General features: G+C 43.4%; 1 protein-coding gene across 1 annotated transcript; it reads left to right on the forward strand.

Annotated features, from left to right (window-relative positions):
- The first annotated feature begins 587 nt into the window (after positions 1 to 587).
- Positions 588 to 18,222, forward strand: LOC127649442 (Y+L amino acid transporter 2). The gene is made up of 10 exons (XM_052134531.1): positions 588 to 787; positions 2,014 to 2,552; positions 6,571 to 6,696; positions 6,930 to 7,074; positions 13,956 to 14,079; positions 14,182 to 14,285; positions 14,421 to 14,517; positions 14,711 to 14,860; positions 14,975 to 15,158; positions 16,564 to 18,222. The coding sequence occupies exons 2-10, from the start codon at positions 2,015 to 2,017 to the stop codon at positions 16,656 to 16,658; spliced, it is 1,563 nt and encodes a 520-aa protein (XP_051990491.1). The 5' UTR covers positions 588 to 787; position 2,014; the 3' UTR covers positions 16,659 to 18,222.
- The last annotated feature ends 2,598 nt before the right edge of the window (positions 18,223 to 20,820 follow it).

A 20,820-nucleotide genomic window follows, 5' to 3' on the forward strand; every position in this document is an offset into this window, starting at 1 on the left:
AGTAATTAACCACCCAAAACTCACTAGCATCATGGAGGCAAGGTCTTCACTCACATTTTCCTTAGTGGTGGTTGCCTATGAAAACTTGCTGCCACAGTGCAATGGTGTTATAAGGAGTCAAAAAAGCCAACCCCAAAAGTCCCTACAGTATGATATTATGGTGCCTAGATATGCTTCAGATCCCGCCATCAATGTAAGATTCAATGTATGAATCGATGTGTAATTGCTTAGTAAAACAGTAGCACACCTCTCCTCAAAAAGACCCATAATTTGAGATGTCCATAGCACATATGGTGAACATACTGAAATGTAATATTTAGAGCTCCCCAATCCAAAGTACTGAATGGTTAAAAGTAATAGAGATGCTTGCCTTAACAAACTCCACTATTAATGGGTAGGCAGTCTGTTTTGTAACAGAACTCTAAGTGAGTTGGATCAGATAACTTTAGCCATTAGACATGCTTTAATTCAACAGGGTTTTTGCTAAGGTACTTTAACTATCAATAGGAGGGGGAGGGCATTCTTTCTCTCTCTATCTCAGTACAGACCTAAAATAGACAGGGCTACTAAAGAAGCCATCTTGCCTCTGCTGGAAAAACACACTAGGGTCTGTGCGGTCTTGGATTGCAACAGCGCTTATCCTGTTGACCTATAACAGTCTGAGAGTTTAACTTTCTTTATTCTGACCAGGATCATCATCACACAGGATACTTGCATAACTCATCTGTTTGCTCTTCCTCACCAACTGAATGATTTTTCCACTGCATTCCATTTCACAAGATTAAAGGTATGACATGTTTAATGTGGACCCCAAAATAATGGCCCTGTGATGTCAAGTTCATTGGGTCAGTGTGGGCATTGCCTGTTGGTGAAATGCTTAGATTCGGAAAGGTTTCACGATCTGTATTGGTTAGTTTGAGAAAGTTTATTTAAAATGGAATTAATGTCAGAACTTTTATGACTGTTTGTCTTCTGAAGCTATTTCTTCTACTGTGTTCTCAAGCAGACATTAACCACAGAAATGTCCCATATTCATTATATACAGATTTGTTATGTGTTAGAAGTTTTTAGCACTAAATTGAACATATAATCCTCTATACACACCATGCTGCTTGGTTGTTTGCGGAAAGCTTGTTTGTTATAGGAGTGTGAGCTGGATTCATTTCATGTTCTGGGAATTCTTGAAAAACAAGATATCAAGTGAACTTCTAATGTTGATTCCAAACAAAATGATAAGTAAGCGAATATAATTGTAAATTATTGGAAAGAAATGAAAGCAGAGTTCCTCTGCTCAAGTGGGAAAAAAAATAATAGTCATTAAATTTGTTATTGTTATTATAAAACTATCTAGTTATGTTCAGCTTTAAAATATGTTATCATTTAGAAAGTTCTATTAGTGAGTGCATCTCTATAAAAATTACTTTAAAATGTTTTATCCAATAGTCATTAACAACTGGAAAAGTTAGGGAAGTTAACTTTTAATGAACGATTTTTTTTTCCCCCATTGATTTTCATTTAATCTGTCATCAAAAACCTGGTTAACACACAACAGCAGCATTAAAAAATTATTTCAATAAACTTACAATTTATGAAAACTTTTCCATGCATTTATATTACATTTTCAATTTTTAAATGAAAAACGATTTATTTGAATGGACTAGATCTAGTTTTACATGCTTAAATGCATTTTGTCGTATCTACTAGATAAAAAAAATTAATACATAAATATTAAGATTCACAATTTTCACTCATGCCGTGGTGCATGCTGGGAACCGGATATCAAATGTACATCTGGTTAAGCCCAACAAAAATTATGTTAATTGTAAATATTACAATTAATTATGTTGTCCCAGTGCAGATGGATTACATGAACTCCCTTTTTACAAAAGTGATTGCACTCAATGAAATTAAGTTGTGAATAAATGTTGAAGAACTGTGTTACATTACCTGATTTTAATGAACTAGATTCATAAATTTTTAGAGTGAGTGACAACTGTTTTTAATTTCCTGCAGCATGAAGAAGCTGATATCTGTAGGCCAAAGACTCTTTTCTGGGTCTCAAGGAGACTCAGACCTGGAACTTAAGAAACCCAATGTGCCCTGCAATGGTGCCCCACTAGATGCAGATGCACATGGCGAGAAGATGATCATGAGGAGAGAGATTTCTCTAGGCAATGGTATCTGCTTAATCGTGGGCAACATGATTGGCTCAGGCATTTTTGTGTCGCCCAAAGGCGTGTTGATGTACAGCGCCTCCTACGGCCTCGCTTTGGTCATCTGGGCTCTCGGTGGCATATTTTCAGTTTTTGGCGCTCTGTGTTACGCAGAACTTGGAACCACCATTACGAAGTCTGGCGCTAGTTATGCATACATCCTGGAAGCCTTTGGTGGTTTCCTTGCGTTCATTCGTCTGTGGACGTCCATCCTACTGATCGAGCCAGCCAGCCAGGCTGTCATCTCTCTGACGTTTGCCAACTACCTTGTGGAAGCGCTCTACCCCACCTGCCACCCTCCATATGATGCTGTGAGACTGATAGCTGCGGCTTGTCTCTGTGAGTCCTCACTGGTCATCAGTAAAAGAGCTTTTTTTATTTCTCACAGCCTCTCAGAGTCCAAAAACGATTATAAAGTTTTAGCTCAGGTTCTTTAGTGGTTATGTCCTAAAGAAATATGAAATCTGAAGAGCACCGGATATACTTAAGACTAGCATCTAAACAGAACAAGTGCAAACTACATATTTTTTTACAGCAAAAACAATTAATCCATAAAAGTCTTCAAAGAGAGAAGACAATGAGATTTAGTGCCCTCGGCACACAAAAACTTAAACACATATAATTTAGAAGAATGTTAAACATCTAAGAAATAGAAACATCTGCTTGACATGCACTTCTTTAAAGCCAGGAAAAGGCTTAAGTTATTTGCTTTTTGAATTTAAGGAACTTGAGGCATGTCCAACAAAGCTTACAATAATTACGTGGATGGTTAAGCATGAGAGACTGAATGAGTCAGGACGAATGTGAAACAAATAAGTGGCAAAGGTCCAAATGATGATCTGCAATGAATTACAATGTGTTTCATATTATAACAACTGTCATTATGGTTAACCTATCTGTTAGAGTACATATTGAGCATTTCCATAGATTTGTTCTCAGTCCAGTTGGATGCTGCATATTAGCACTAGTTGTTGTGGCTCCTTGATCCTCTGAACTAGGCCAAACTATTTCAGTGGCATTCACAGGCCCTTTTTTGTGACTCAGCTGTCCTTACTGTTGCAGACAGGTCTAGTATTTAGGTGAAAGGTCAAAGACCAAGATTTTCCACTTATCAATTCGTCACTTTTTTTTGGTCGTCTACAAGATACAGTGGGAAAATAACAGAGGAAGGACAAAGGAAAGTGCCTCCATTTAAATTGTGTTTTTTAAATTTAAAGGAATGTTCTAACTTAAATATAACTTGAGCTGTACTGACAACATACGGCATGATGTCGATTACCACAGATAATAATTCATATTTGTTAAAACAGGCAAAAACAATGTTTACAGTAATGCAATTGCCATGGACGTATATCAGGTAAGGCACTGCACCGGAATAAACAGTTTCAGAAAGTAGGAGATTTTTTAATCACTTACCAATATTGTCTTTTCAAAGTTATATCGATTTTTTCAACTGATGATCATGTAATTCCAATAACTTACGCCATGTCCACACTAGGGATGTGCACGGAAACCATTTGTGATATTCAGTTAACCATGAGGGTTCATGAATGGTTATTTGATTATTTGTCGGGAGTCGGGACTCAATAATAAAGAATATTTATTGCAATGGATATTCATCAAACACTACTCAAAATAGCAGAGATTAAATTCAACAGTGAGCTAGGAGCCTAAACAGCATAATACATCGTCCTTCAAATGATAAAATCACACATTAATGTCAAACAAAAATAATCAAACTGTCACTGATTGCAACATAGTATTCTTAACCAATAAAAAAATATGTAATTTAAGTGCTAAACCTGTGCTCTGCCCGGGCAAGTTCATATTTCTGTTAGGCAGCGAACGATCCAAACCATGGTTTAGAAACCACCGATTACGTCATCAACGTGAGTACAAGCGGCAGCTGTTTATCAGTGTAACTAGGTAAAAACTATGGAAGACATCAGCTTCACTGTGCTATTAAAGCATTCGTCTGTTTGGATTTACCACCAAAACTTTACATGCACAACAATTTATGTTTGTCTGCTGCGGATGTCATAATGTGAAAAAATTTAGCATTTGTCTGCCGTTGCAAGATATGTGAGCTGCTCTCTGAAGGGGATTTATATGGAGATGAGCTGCAGGCCAGATACCTCCAAATGGGTGTGGAATCTCCAAAAGAGGGTGGGGTTACTCCAAAATGTGGTTGTGGCAATCCAAAAGGAGGCGTCATTTCCACTCATGGTTAAGGTTAAGGAAAGGGTTAGGTAAGGGGCTCGCAATATCTTTAATGGTGGTTTGGAGCTCCTGCCCCTTTTTGGAGCTCTGCATGCAGCTATATCCTTCTCCGATCGGGAGCCTGCAAAGACGCAAATTATACGTCATCACAAGCAGTTCACTTCCACGATTTGGTACATTTGCATTTATATTAGCAGTGAACCATACTGGAGTTCACATGAACCGTACCCCAGACCACCTTTTCAAGCGGACCCGGGTGCAGTTCCCGAGTAAGGAAAACAGCGTTCACATCATCCAAAACGAACAGAACTTTGACATCATTCGAACTCGAGTGCATGCCAAATGTGCTAGTGTGAAAGCACACTTAGCCTCTTTGGGATGCTTTGATTTTGGTTTAGTATTTAACTTGTGGAATTATTGTCTCCATACCAGAGCAAAAGGCTCTTACCATTTGGCTTACTGTTTATCAAGTGCTGAAACTTTGCCAGCAACTATGTTTCTGTCCCATTTTCACCGCTCTCATACACGTCACACAGGAGATGTTTTTCTTTCTCTTTTCTTTCTTAGCAGCTGTTGCCTTCACTCAGTTTCTAGTCAGAGCTCATGTGTTCTCAGAAAGCAGGGATCTGATCCACCCAATGAATCACTCAACATTCATATGCTAACCATGCTAACTAAACTGTTGCTGTGGTTGCCTGGTGAAATGAGACCATACAACAAACCAAAGAACCAGCACACTTTTCTGGCCAAGACCAAAATGTGAACTTTTGTGTTATGTGAAATTATGAAACAACAAACAAGTTTGCCTGACCTCTTGGTTTGTAAGGTGTGTGTCAGGAACACATTTACTAACCACTATACCATGGCTCTGACACCAAAATGAGGCATTTTAATCATGAAAGGATAAAAATGAATCATGCAGATGTTCAACTTAAAAAAGCTTAGTTACCTTTTGTTGTTGACAACAAAGTTAGCAAAACTGCTAAATTTGGTAACTATGATTTGGAAAATGGTAGCTTTGTTGTTTCTGGCTCAAAATTGCCTACCAGCTCAGACAGGTCCACTACAGCTTATTGTCTAGCTGGTCAACCATAAGTTTGGACCAGCTAATGACCAGCTACAAATGATCCTCCATGTTCAAAAACACAGCTACTACCTTAAGCCTAGTGCACAATACACAACTAAAGCTTTTCTTTTTTGATGTTTTGAGTCGGCGACTGGTCTGTGACTAGAAGTCTCAGATCGCACGACCAATGGTTGCATAGTGTGCGCACTCCTGTGAATCATCCTGACAAGTCGTAGACACTACGATGGATTTCCAACCTCCTTGACATGCCCAAAACAATTCTTAAAATTACAATAACAAACTTCATTCACAAACTTTTGAACAGTTTATTCGTGATAACGTAATTTTTTTTTTAAACAACTGCTCGTGCCAGGTGTTACCCAGTTTGCGATATGTTGTGTAGTGTGTGCACTACCATGACTGGAAAAAAATTACTTTGAGTTGCAGGGTGCCAACTACAAGCCGTGTAATGCGTGCTTGGCTTTAAAGACGTGAGATTGGGTCCTATTTGAACCTCCCATATTCCCTTTCAAAAAAATCTAGATTTCTGATAAACTTGCCACAAATTTCCCACTCATTATTTTCATATGCAAATGAGCTTGCGATTTGCCAGAATGTTTGCCGGTATTGGTAAACCTACAGCACACCTTTGGCAACAGTGAAGAATTTGCCGCAAAGCTTTTTCACATCTGCATGTGAAAATAATTAGTGTGACAAATTTGTGACAAGTTTGCCAGAACTCTTGATTTTTGTAAGGTTTAGCACCATAGTTTAATGTGTCTGGAGCACATTTACTAACCATTATTCCATGGCTCTGACACAAAAATAAGGCATTTTAATCATGAAAGGATAAAACTGAATCATGCAAATGCTCACAACTTTTATTGTGTTGTCTTTTTTTAGGCTAAGACTTAGCATGTAGCATGTATTTCTAGCTAGCGTTCTTAGCTTTCAGTCAGTGCCCAATATCTTGCGAGTCAGTTCAGTAAGAAATTTTCTGCTAAGAACATAAATGTCCTGATTCTTGTGAAATTGATATCAAACTATATTTAATGTGTTTTCTTTCCACAGGTATCTTGATCTTCATAAACTGTGCTTATGTTAAGTGGGGCACTTTGGTTCAAGATGTATTCACATACATCAAGATCATGTCTTTATTTCTCGTCATCACAGTGGGGATCATAAAGATTATTAACGGTAATGAAAGTTTTGTGGTAATACTGATTTGTAATGTTTATTATAAGGTTACAATAAGGCCGTCCTGTAATGACACTGAACAAGGAAGCATCTCTAAAGCATAGTTTCGTTTGCACCTACACAGGTTTTAGTGTTTGAAAAGATTAATGGCTGAGTTATTTGAGAGCTTGAGGGCGTGTCTGGTAATAATTTTCTCTCTCTCTGTTCCTCATTCTTCTTCACATGGCCCACAGGAGAAACAAAGAACTTCAATAGTCCATTTAAGGGTTCGTCCATGGACGCGGGCAACATTGCTCTGGCTCTTTACTCCGCTCTGTTCTCCTACTCTGGCTGGGACACACTCAACTTTGTTACAGAGGAGATCCAGAACCCTGAGAGGTCTCATGTCAGACTACATTTTCCTTTTAATCATTGATTGGTAACATGTTAGTAAAGTCTTTTTTTTTCTTCTTTTTTTATCCCCCTTTCTCCCCAATTTGGAATGCCCAATTCCCACTACATAGTACGTTCTCGTGGTGGTGCGGTTACTCACCTCAATCCGGGAGGTGGAGGACAAGTCTCATTTGCTTACGCTTATCACGTGGCTCATTGTGCATGACACCGCAGAGACTCCCAGCATATGGAGGCTCATGCTACCATCCGCGATCCACGCACAACTTACCACGTGCCCCATTGAGAACGAGAACCACTAATGCATTTGAGTAGGATAAGCTTGTAACATTTTTAAATAATTTTGCTTAGATGTAAAGAAATTTTGTTTTTTAAATTATGGATCAACATATGAAAATTGGTATTATGTTTGTGCGTTTTACTCGCTATTTGTTCTGAAAAAAGGCACTTAAATAGGGTAAGTTCTCTTACGAGAGGTTCTCTCGTATTGCGTAAGCTAACTTACGCTACGGGAAAGATTCATCTTTTCTGAGATATTGAAGCCAAAAAATTATCCTTAATTTTGTATCATTTGTCAACGCAGTGCAGCAACTGCAGACCTTGAGCGGGCTAGCTAGCGAGCTCATTGGTTGCTCTGCGGCAACTGCTGCAGCCTATAGACGAACTTGGGCGAACTCGCGTCCAATGAGAGGCGTCCGCGCGCTTACTGCATCAAAGCCCGCCAAAATGGGCGTGGCTAGAGTGCATATAAGCGTAGTTCGTGAGGCTGGAACCCTGATTTTCATCTCTTCAGCGAAGCTCTTCGCATCTCTGAACTGGAAGCCGCGTCGCCGTTCGAGGGGCATCTAGCAAGCTTGGACAGCGTCGAAGAAGCCGGCCGTCTCCGCCACCTTCAGCCATCCTGCGAGCTACGCCATCCGGCGACGTATCCTTTTTAGAGCAAGCTAGTTCTTAACGAACTTCACAAAAGTGTAACGAGCGTCTTTTTTAAGATGCCTCGCACCACTTGCGCTTCATGCCGCGCCCCTCTCAGCGCCGGAGATCGCCACATCATCTGCGCTCTCTGCCTGGGACTGGGGCATGCAGAGCTCGCCCTCGCTGAAGGCGGATGCGACCTCTGCGAGGAGCTTCTGATGTCGACCCTGCGGGCTCGACTCGAGCGCTCAGAACCGAACGCCGCGCCGCCTTCTGTTCCGCCGCGCAGGAAAAAGCGCCGCTCCCAAAGGCTGCCAGAACCGGTGATAGAAGTGACTGCCTCGCCGGAGCCTCTCCCTCGAGCATCGCTCTCACCCTCCCCGCCCCCCCGGGACGCGCAGTTGCCACCCAGCGGCCGCACTGCTGCCATCTCGGAGGACGAGGCGGAGGATAAGGGCTGTTCCATCATGGCTTCGGACAGCGAGGAGTGGTCAGGCTCCCACGCCTCCTCCTCGGCCCTGGAATCCAGTAGGGATCCAGTAAGGGGAACTAACATGCCTCCTCACACAGGCGTCGACCGCCTCGGGCTCGAGTGGTCACCGCCCCCTGAGCAGGCTCCCAACAGACTCGACGGCTGCTTTCTTCAGAGCCGTCGCCGTGCAACACCCGCGGCCCGGGCCGCTCCCTTCCTGCCGGAACTCCACACTCAAGGGCTACTCCTCCATCCCCCCGGTCGAGGATTCGGTAGCAGCACACCTTTGCCCGCCCTCCGCGAGATGGCGGTCTAAGCCAGTGCTCCCGTCTAAGGCCTGCAGAGCGACTTCCGCCTATGTTGGCCACGCCTATTCCGCCACCGGCCAAGCCGCATCTGCTCTGCACTCCATGTCCGTCTTACAGATCCTCCAAGCGGACCTTCTTCGGGAGTGGGATGAGAAAGGCAGGCACCCAGAGGCTGTTACAGATCTAAGAAGCGCGACGGACCTCGCCCTTCGCGCCACCAAAGCTGCAGCCCAAGCTCTAGGGAAGTGCATGGCCTCGCTGACTGTGACCGAGTGACATCTGTGGCTAACGCTAGCCGACATGGGAGAAGCAGAGCGCTCCATGTTCCTCAACGCACCGCTCTCTCCGACCGGTCTCTTCGGCTCCGCGGTGAGTGGCATTGTTGACCTGTTTTTCAGAAGTCCAGAAAGCCACCCAAGCCATGAACCTCTTCCTGCCGCGTCGCGCTAGCTCCTCTGCAGGCCGCCCACGTGACCAGCCTCCTGCACGAGCCTCTTCACAGCGCCCAGCTCAACAAAGTCAGACTTCTCAGCGTCGACAGGGTGGCCGCCCTCGATTGCGCTCAGACAGCCACCGCAGACCGCCGCCCCCCGCGGGCCTCGGCCTAAGGTTGCGCTGAAACCTGAGCAACCGAAGTCCTCCTAGCCTTGTTGAAAAAATGACGGCTCAGTCCCGCTGCGGCCGGACCACCGTCAAAGCTTCGCCCCCTGTCAGTCCCCCTCTCTCAGGCTACTACAGCGGTGGATTCAGCAGCCAACAAGCCGGTGATACTGCCCGCTTGCCTGTACTCAAACGCCGTTTTCACGGCAACCCAAAGAAATCTTGTAAAGAGCAAACATGCCTTATGTGTAGAAAATGTGCCCACAATCCAGTGTTCACCCCTACACACAAGCATTACACTTCCCGTGTTCCTATCAGAGCCCACTCACATAAAGCGGACACAGCCCGCTCGAGTGTTAGAGTCAATAAACACACCCACGAATCCGTGCGCGCCCCTTCTCTGGCCGCTCTGTCACACGACCAGCCTTATGTGTAGAAAATGTGCCCACAATCCAGTGTTCACCTTTACACACAAGCATTACACTTCCCGTGTCCCGATCAGAGCCCACTCACATAAAGCGGACACAACCCGCTCGAGTGTTAGAGTCAATAAACGCGCTCACGAATACGTGCGCGCGCCCATTCTCTGCCCGCTCTGTCACACGGCCAGCAAACACTTCTCTGTATGTAAGTCCCGTGCCCGTGACTATGCTCGCGCATCACTTAACAGATGTGACTCTTTCCCCATTCACCTCAATCGGGAAGTCACTCACAGAACAGACTGTCCCTGCTGTCTGCGAGCAGTCATGCATAAGCACAGTAAGCGCGCTCACACATTCTGTTCAGCGCGCTGTGTGCGGCAATCAGGGCGATTTGGCCATTCACCCTCTAGCGTTACGCTTCAAAGCGTGGGAAGCTATCCCAGGGATATCCAAATGGGTGTTAAGCACAATAAAACAGGGCTATTTGCTACAGTTCGATCGCCGCCCTCCCCGCTTCAGAGCGTGGCTCGAAACTATTGTGAACACGGAAGCAGCCTGCATGCTTCGTTCAGAAATAGCAAACCTTCTGTGCAAAAGGGCCATAGAGAAAGTGCCGCCTTCGCTGAGCGAGTCAGGGTTTTACAGCCGTTATTTTCTTGTTCCCAATCTCATGGGGATCTCAGGGGTTTGAACAAGGTGCTTGCAAAAAGACTGTTCAAAATGCTTACAATCAGGAAACTCCTCGCGCATACGCGCCAGGGGGGACTGGTTTATCTCTCTCGATCTGAAAGATGCCTACTTTCAGATTCAGATAAATCCCCGTCACAGGCCATTCTTGAGATTCGCCTTCGACGGCCAGGTTTATCAATACACCGTCCTTCTGTTCGGCCTGTCTTTAGCACCCCGTACTTTCACAAAGTGCATGGATGCGGTGCTCGCACCCCTGCGGAGTCAGGGCTTGCGAATTCTGAACTATTTGGACGACTGGCTGATTATGGCACAGTCACATACGGAGCTTCTGTCTCACAGAACAGTTCTCCTCAGCCATCTGAACAGTTTGGGTCTTGCAGTCAATTGGACCAAGAGCTCACTACAGCCCAGTCAGGCAATTTCCTTCCTTGGAATAGAACTAGACTCCGTGGCAATGACGGCTCGCTTATCTACACAGCGTGCGCGCCGTGTTCAGCGACTAGCCGCGTCCTTTCAGATGAACAGCCTCACGCCTCTGAAAAAATTTCAGAGAGTGCTAGGTTACATGGCCTCAGCCGCAGCAGTACTTCAGCTGGGTTTACTGCGCATGCGCCCGCTTCAGCATTGGCTAAACACCCGCGCGTCTCGCCGGGCTTGGACCACAGGCCGCCAGCCGATCAAGGTGACTCAGACCTGTATTTCAGCTCTGCAGCCCTGGACAGTGGCCGAATGGTATCAGCGGGGAGTGACGATGGGAGCTGTATCTCGCCGAAAAGTCATCTCGACAGACACGTCCAACACGGGTTGGGGCGCGGTCTGCGAGGGCTCTCCGGTTTTTGGCCTATGGTCAGTTCAGGAAAAGCTCCTTCACATAAATTGTCTGGAAATGATAGCGGTCGAGTACGCGCTTGAGCGCTTTCTCCCGGTCATTCAGGGTCACCACGTCCTGGTCCGTTCGGACAACAGATCTGTGGTATCCTACCTAAACCGTCAGGGCGGTGTCAGATCCAGGAACCTCTTCCATCTGACGAAACGCATACTGAGTTGGTCCCAGTGCCACCTGCGCTCGCTGAGGGCGACGCACGTGCCAGGCCACCTGAACGACGGCCCAGACAGACTGTCCAGAGACAATATTCCTCCAGGGGAATGGTCCCTGCACGCTCAAACAGTCCAGAAGTTATGGCGCATATTCGGCAGAGCAGAGATAGACCTCTTGCGTCAGAAGAGAACTCTCACTGCCCAATATTTTTCTCGAAAAGCGAGGACGTGCTGGCCCAGGACTGGCCCAACCGCCCGCTTTACGCCTTCCCTCCCATCTCGCTATTGCCACAGGTAATGCAGAGGATCAGGGAAACGCGTCACTCGGTGCTCCTCATAGCCCCGCGTTGGGAGAATCAGACATGGTTCCCGGAGCTTACGCAGCTGTCACTGACAGCGCCGTGGCCCATCCCAGTGAGAGCAGATCTCCTCTCTCAAGCTCACGGCACGATCTGGCATCCCCACCCAGAGCGCTGGGCGCTGCACGCGTGGGTGATCAACGACTACCCGTCGCTCTGCCAGAAGGGGTAATAAACACCATCATACACGCTAGAGCCCCTTCCACGAGAAGACTCTATGCGTCAAAATGGTCTGTGTTTTCAAAATAGTGCACCGACAGAGACCTGGACCCACGGACATGTGGTGTGTCGTCGCTGCTCGTGTTTTTACAAGAGCTGCTGGATAAGGGCAGATCCCCATCCACGCTCAAAGTGTATGTGGCGGCCATCGCGGCGTTCGCTGAACCCCTGCACGGCCAGTCACTGGGAAAAAACGAGCTGGTCATCCGCTTCCTCAAGGGAGCTAGAAGGATGAACCCCCCGCGCCCCCCATCGGTTCCTATCTGGGATCTTTCTATAGCTCTTGAAACTATGAAAGCCCCCCCTTTCGAACCACTTCAATCCGTGGATTTGAAATACCTTTCACTCAAAACCATTTTTCTGACTGCCCTGTCATCAGTCAAACATGTGGGAGACCTTCACGCGCTGTCTGTCAGCGCTGCGTGTCTTGAGTTTGGACCAAGTGACTCAAAGGTCATTTTAAAGCCTAGACACGGCTATGTTCCCAAGGTGATCGGTACTCCTTTCAGAGCACAGGTCATTTCCCTATCGGCGCTGCCAGCATCCGATAGCGAACGCGACGCCAATCTCCTTTGCCCAGTCAGAGCACTGAGATTGTATACTGCGCGCTCCGCCTCTTTCAGACGCTCTGAGCAGCTTTTCGTTTCGTTCGGAGGGCGCACCAAAGGTCTCGCCGCCTCGAAACAGACACTGTCTAGATGGATAGTGGACGCTATTGCTGCCGCATACGCGTCAAAAGACCTGCCATGCCCGTTGGGCATTAGGGCTCACTCCACTAGAGGCATGGCCTCATCGTGGGCATGGTCCAGCGGGATTTCCATTCACGACATATGTGTGGCAGCAGGCTGGGCTTCCCCCTCCACCTTTGTCAGATTTTACAATATGGAAGTGCCCGCCCTGCAGGCAAAACTACTAGCGGTTTAATACGCTACAGCTCCCCTGGTGAGCTGCACTGATGGGACTCATTCCACACAGACCGGCACCGCCGCTCTGTCGTTCCCTTCCCACTATGTGCTTATGTATTACACACACACTGGCCCGCACTCTTGCCGGCCAAATATTATTTCCCCACTCACAAGGGCTCCCCCGGGTCCCCCCACCCCCGGGGCTCATGCAGTGGATGCTTGGCGTGCACGGCGTTGACAATGGGTTCCCGTGGCGTAAGCTAGCTTACACAATACGAGAGAACCTCTCGTAAGAGAACGAATCGGTTACCTAACGTAACCTCGGTTCTCTCTAGATGAGGGAACGAGTATTGCGTAGCCGGCCGTGCTCGCGCCACGAGCGACTTACGCTTCATTCAATGAAAACCAGGGTTCCAGCCTACGAACTACGCTTATATGCACTCTAGCCACGCCCATTTTGGCGGGCTTTGATGCAGTAAGCGTGCGGACGCCTCTCATTGAACGCGAGTTCGCCCAAGTTCGTCTATAGGCTGCAGCAGTTGCCGCAGAGCAACCAATGAGCTCGCTAGCTAGCCCGCTCAAGGTCTGCAGCTGCTGCACTGCGTTGACAAATGATACAAAATTAAGGATAATTTTTTGGCTTCAATATCTCAGAAAAGATTACTCTTTCCCGTAGCGTAAGCTAGCTTACGCAATACTCGTTCCCTCATCTAGAGAGAACCGAGGTTACGTTAGGTAACCGATTCGATTTCATAATTGAAATTTCAGACTGTTCCTCACACAAAGCTGTCATATGGCTTCAGAAGACTTGGAATATAGCACACAAGTATGGACATGTATGGACTAATTTTATGAAGCTTTTTGTTCTTTTTAGAGAATTTACACTTACAACTGATAAATGCTAACACACAAGCAATTTATCTGTCCCTGTTCATTCATAGGAATCTACCCATCGCTATAGCCATCTCCATGCCACTAGTGACAATCATCTACCTACTGACCAATGTGGCATACTATGTGGTTCTGGACTGGCCTTCTTTTATGGGTAGTGATGCAGTGGCTGTAGTAAGGATCTTTCTGAGTATCACAAATCTACTCTTTACCTCATTCATTGAATGCATTAAACCATCAGTTGAGTAGACCATCAGTTTCTGTCTCCATGCGTAGACCTTTGGGAATCAGGTGCTTGGCCCCATTAGCTGGATCGTTCCCATCGCCGTGGCCATGTCTTGCTATGGAGGACTCAATGCCTCTGTCATAGCCGCCTCCAGGTAAAACATTGTTGTTTCAGGTAATCTAATCTAATAGCCCATACAGGTAGGTCTTTCAAGCCATGCTTGTTAAATCCATATGATATTTTCTGTGTGTGTACAGTATGTGCACAGAATACTGTTCTTTTCTGTCAGGTTGTTTTTTGTGGGGGCAAGAGAGGGCCACCTCCCCAACAGTTTAAGTCTGATCCACGCTGAACGCTACACTCCTGTACCTGCTCTCCTGTTCAATGTAAGTCTCACCTGTCTGTTCCCTGCTTCTCTTACTCGACAGATTATTTACCAACTTTTTAAAATGGGTTCTGAATGTCATTTCATGTTGACTTTAATAATGGCTTTCCTAAAGGTACTGATACTTTCCCATATGTTACGGTTGACATAAATGCTGAGTGTACTAAAGAATATTTTTGTGGATGTGTTTGTAGGGTGTGATGGGACTGATCTTCTTATGTGTGGAGGATGTGTTCCAACTCATCAACTACTTTAGCTTCAGTTACTGGCTATATGTGGGTCTGTCTGTGGCAGGACTAATTTACCTGCGCATAACTCAGCCTGACAGACACAGACCGGTGAAGGTAACTGGATACATACAACCGTTTTGTATCGGTTTACAAGATGATGTTTAAATTTGATTTAAATATTAGGTGTTACTGTGTTGACTTTGCTCTTTTCTGTCTTTCCTCCATCAGCTCACTTTGTTCTTCCCCATTATCTACTGCATATGCAGTCTGTTCCTTGTGATTGTTCCTCTGTACAGCGACACTATTAACTCCCTCATAGGAATAGCCATCGCACTGTCTGGAGTGCCCGTCTATTTTCTGTGTATTTACTTACCCACAGAAAAAAGACCCAAATGGATCGGTAAAGTAAATGGTGAGAATATTTATTTTTAACACATTAAACACATTACACATTAACACATATTAAATCTGATTTATTAGCAGTGTTTGGTAAGGCAGTTGTTGAGGAGAGGTGGGCTATTACTTTTTTTAATTGATCAGAGAATTCTTGACTAGTGGACAATAGACCTACATTGAAGGAGGGATTTAAGACAATATCATAGCGACTTGGGGGGTCAGCTCTTGTGACATTACCCAGTTCTTCTGCTTAGTTTAGTTGTGGTTTTGTTTTTTTTTATGTTGTAGTTTATTTTGGTGTGGTTTTTGTTTGTTAATATTATAGTGGTTTTTGTTGTGTTTTGTTTTTTATTTTTTGGGCTTTTGGTTTTTGTTTGTTTGTTTTGCTTTTGTTTTTTATTTTTGTTTTTATTGTGTGTTTTTTTGTTTTGTTGTTGTTTGTGTTTTATTTTGTTTTGTTTTATTGTGGTCTATGTTGTGTTTTTTTGTCTTGCTTTTGTTTTTGTTTTTTTATTGTAGTTTATTTTTTTATTGCATTTTTTGTTTTATTTTGTTTTTTGTTAAAGTGAAGTGAAGAATCAATGAATTCCATGAAAGGAAACAAGTCAGCTCTTTTAAAGCGATGTTCTCTTTTCCTGTTTTAAATTAATTTTTTTATTTTTCAAGTCATGTGGTAAAAGAATTAAACCATAGCAGCCACATCTACACCATATCTATCACATGACTATAGTTCATGCAAGCGCATATTGTGGTTTTTGTTTTATTTATTTTTTTATGTTGTTATTTGAATTGTGGTTTTTGTTTTGTTTTGTTTATTTATTATGTTTTTTTGTTTGGTTTTGTTCATTTATTGTTTTGATTTTTTGTTTGTTGTGTTTTTTTTATATATATTGTGGTTTTTGTTGTGTTAAGTGAAGTGAAGAATCAATTTTTTTGAAGTCCATGAAAGGAAACAAGTCAGCTCTTTTAAAGCAATGTTCTGTTTTCCTGTTTTAAATTCATTTTTCTCACTAATCAAGTGGTAAAAGAATTAAACCATAGCAGCCACATCTCCACCACATCTATCACATGACTATAGTTCATGCAAGCGCACAGTTCTGCTTAGTTAAATGCAATTATGTGTGCACAATCCATTATTTCTGGTTGGAAGAGAGTTTGTTAAAAGTGTGATGCATTTAAACCTCAAATTCCTCAAAAGTGTTTTATGACGGAGTACAAAGGTTTGTCGCAAGCAGAACAATCACCAAATGTTCTAGTCAGGAAGCAGGAAGGCTATGTGACTGGCATATCATATTCCCAGTAGTGCATTACATCTCTAATCTCCTAAATACTCTTCTTACTTTAGCCTTGTACTGTCTCTAACTCCTTGCTCTTGTTTTATCCCACCCCCTGTTTCTCTCTCTCTTTTTTCTCCATCCCAGCTGCAGTCACCAAATGCACTCAGATCGTGTGCTACTGCTGTCTAACTGATCTGGATGTAGACCCAGTGATTTTGGCAAGCACCAAGACTCAATAATATTTCCAAGAGGACCATGGATTTCATCTCATAAAAAAAAAATAGATTTGTCAAAAGCAAATATCACTGATTTATAAACTTTCAGTTCATATCTCATAGAGATATAATTCTTCTGATATCTCAGAGATATCTCTCTTGCTCAGTTTAACTGAAAAACTAAAAATTGTGTGTGAATGTTTCGATATAAAGTGGTTAATTCTTGTTTTAATTGTTTTTACATGAAGCCTTATCTTTAGCAATAGTTAAATCAATAATTAAAATAGGATTTAGAATGAAGATGGGTAAAAATATAGACAGAATTTTCATTTGAGGGTGAACTATATATTTAAGGATCACTAAATTTGACATCTTTATATGACTTGCTGCTAATCAAAATGAATCATAATGTCCACAACATGGCTTGTTTTATTCTTTTAAGGCCTCAGTGAAGCTCCTTGTATGCCCTTGAAAGAAGAGGATTTTACTTAAAGATACAATGAGACATTGTAACTGCTTTTAGTATGAGTCTTAAAAATAAAACAGAGCCAAGACGCTGGAATATACAGGCAAATGGACAAGTGGATAATTATATAATCTATTTTGGGACTGTATACAGACTCTTTCAGTCAATATATACATTTCTACAGTCAGATTAAAGAAATCTGAAAAAAGCTTGATTTTTGGGTTGAGAAATCCGAACATGTCATTTTGATATTGGTGCACTTTTTTCTGTATGACCACTACACTGAGTGCTTCAGTTTCTCTATTGTCTTTTGTACATGTGGAAATGAAAACAGGAACGATGACTTAAATATGACTTATACCATGCCCTGAGTATTTGCAAAACCTTTGTTCTTGTTCATGAGTTCATAGACAGTGGGCCGCTTTGATTTGCTGTCCTGCCTTAGAGATGTACAATTAACTTAAGTTGTGATGGAGAATGCTGGGATGGTTTTGAAAGCATAATGCTTGACAAGCCATGGCTTGTTGACTTTTCCAGCCACCCAAAGCTAAAAATAGAGAATCTATGGCACTCTGAAGCTCCAGTGTCAGATGTCTGGGTTATGATTATGAGATACACGTTTAGCCTTTGACATGGTACATAACAACATGTGCTATTAAGACAATCTTTTTTAAATGTCTCATTTCCTTTTTTCTCAGTATATGTCAGGTATTGAGCTCATATGTGCCTTTTAGAGATGCATTCAGTTGAATTAGAGCTTAGAGCTTTGGTAGGAAAGATATTGCTTTGGAAATATTTGACATCATAATCTACCCTTTGCACAATGCTCTGACACACTATGAAGCTTGTGATAGCATAAAACAAGCCCACTGTAGTTTTTGGAATAGAAGTGGCAGCAATCAGTATGACAAATCTGCTGAAAACATTAATGGTTGTCTCCTAATAGTGAATAGAGTAGTTCAGCACATATTTTGCTTTAAAATCTTTTTCTAATTAAAAAAAATGTGTATCTGTTCTAAAGCACAATAAAGTAATATGTGATGTTTATTTACTGGTATTAAATTGAATTTTTATATCATTGAAACCAATTATTCATGAAGTATCTTTTGTGGTTTTCAGTTGTTGAAATAAAATTTCACACATATTTACTGATACAAAAGCAAAGCAGATCATGTGTCATTGATTAATAGAGCTCGACTTCCTGGCCTCACTGTGTATAATGGATAAGAAATGCTCAAAGCTTCATTCGCATTTAAGGTCACGGAGAGCCATGTAGCCTTCTGCTGCCCTGTGACTCAGCAATTTTAAAATACTGAGTCATTTGATTGAGAAATTGAACTCCTACTTCCCTCAAAGCTCATTTTACATGTTTCTGTTCCTAAATGGTAGTAAAAAAAAAAACATTTAACATTAGTTAATGCATTGGGCATCAGGAACTAACAATGGACAAAAGGTTTTTACAGCAATAATTAATCTGATTTTTATAAATACAATTGTTAATTGTTTACATTTACATTTATTAGATGCTTTTATCCGAAGCAACTTACAAAAGAGGAAAACGTAAGCGAATCATCTTAAGGAGACATTTGTACGAAAAGTGCCATATTACTAAGTTTCACTAGCATCAGAATAGTATTCAAAACAGATTTAAGTGCAACAAGAATATATATATTTTTTTTTTATAGTGACTGGTTAAGTGCTCTTGGAAAAGATGCGTTTTTAGCCATTTTTTGAAGAGAGTGAGTCAGCTTCACGGATGGAGTTGGGAAGGTCATTCCACCAACGTGGTATGATGAAACTGAGAGTCCGGGAAAGTGTTTTGGTGCCTCTTTGTGTTGGCAAAACAAGGTGACGTTCCTTAGCCGACCACAGGCTTCTGGCGGGAGTATAGCTCTGCAGAAATGATTTTAGGTATGTTGGAGCAGAACCAGTGACTGTTTTGTATGCCAGCATCACAGCCTTGAATTTAATACGTGAATCAACTGGCAGCCAGTGGAGAGAGACAAAGAGTGGTGTAACATGTGCTCTCTTTGGTTCATTAAAGACCAGACGTGCTGCTGCATTCTGGATCATTTGCAGAGGTCTAGTTGCACATGCAGGAAGGCTTGCAATGAGAGCGTTACAGTAGTCCAGTCTAGTTATGACAAGTGACTAAATAATTAGTTGTGTGGCATGTTCAGAAAGGTCTTAACTTCCTGATATTGTAGAGAGTAAATATACATGATCTTGCAGTCTTTGAGATATGGTCTGTGAAATTTAGCTTGTTATCGATGGTTACCCCTAGATTTCTGACCGTTTTGGAAGGTGATAGTGTAATTGAACCCAGTATGCATGGCTGGGTTGAGCTACAGGTGGTGTTCCTTCATCCAGGCTGAGATGTCTGGAGTGGTGGTGGTGTAGTGGGCTAAAGCACATACCTGTTAATCATAAGGTCACTGGTTCGAGCCCCACGGCCACCACCATTGTGTCCTTGAGCAAGTCACTTAACTTTTTAAGTTAAGCCAGGTTGCTCCGGGGGGACTGTCCCTGTAATAAGTGCACTGTAAGTCGCTTTGGATAAAAGTGTCTGCCAAATGCATAAATGTAAATGTCTGCCAGACAGGCAGCGTTTTGAGCAGTCACTGTGGTGTCTTTGGGCTGAAACGACAAGTAGAGTTGTGGTGGTAAGAGAAACCATGTGACTGAATGATGGGACCCAGTGATGTTGTATATATGTAGAAGAGAATTATTATTATTATTATGAGGAGTTAGCTCATAATGCATCAATGAATATCAACATACATCATTTGATTTAAAAAAATGTATTACTATTAAGTTAACATTAACCAAAATTAATATGTGCTGTCCCACCTCAAAGCCATTGCTGATCCTCTCCTGCAGTTCGCCTACAGAGCTAACAGGTCTGTAGACGATGCAGTAAACATGGCCATTCACTTCATCCTCCAGCACCTGGACTCCTCAGGAATTTACGCCAGGATCTTGTTTGTGGATTTTAGCTCAGCCTTCAACACCATCATCCCGGCTCTGCTGCAGGACAAGCTCTCCCAACTGAGTGTGCCTGACTCCACATGCAGGTGGATCACAGACTTCCTGACTGATGGAGGCAGCATGTGAGGCTAGGAAAACATGCCTCTGACTCCCAGACCATCAGCACTGGTTCCCCTCAAGGCTGTGCTCTTACCCCTCTACTTTTCTCACTGTACACGAACAGCTGCACCTCCAGTCACCAGTCTGTCAAGCTCCTGAGGTTTGCAGAAGACACCACCCTCATTGGGCTCATTTCTGGTGGGGATGAGTCCAGCTACAGGTGGGAGATTGATCATCTGGTGACCTGGTACAATCAGAACAACTTGGAGCTCAACGCTGTGACGACAGTGGAGATGGTCATAGATTTCAGAAAGAACCCATGCCCACCCACCCCCATCAACCTGTGTAACTCTCCAGTTGGCACTGTGGAGTCCTTCACTTCCTGGTAGCCATGATCTCGCACGACCTCAAGTACGGAGCTGAATATCAGCTCTCGAATTAAAAAAGTACAGCAGAGCATGTTCTTCCTGCGGGAGCTGAAGAAGTTCAACCTGCGGAAGACTATGGTGCACTTCTATACCTCCAACATTGAGGCCATCCTCACCTCCTCATCACCATCTGGTATGCTGCGGCCACGGCCAAGGTCAAAAGGACCTGTATGCCTCCAGGACCCTGATGTTGGCAGACATTATT

The sequence above is a fragment of the Xyrauchen texanus genome, chromosome 9 (genome assembly GCF_025860055.1).
Source record: "Xyrauchen texanus isolate HMW12.3.18 chromosome 9, RBS_HiC_50CHRs, whole genome shotgun sequence".
NCBI lineage: Eukaryota > Metazoa > Chordata > Actinopteri > Cypriniformes > Catostomidae > Xyrauchen > Xyrauchen texanus.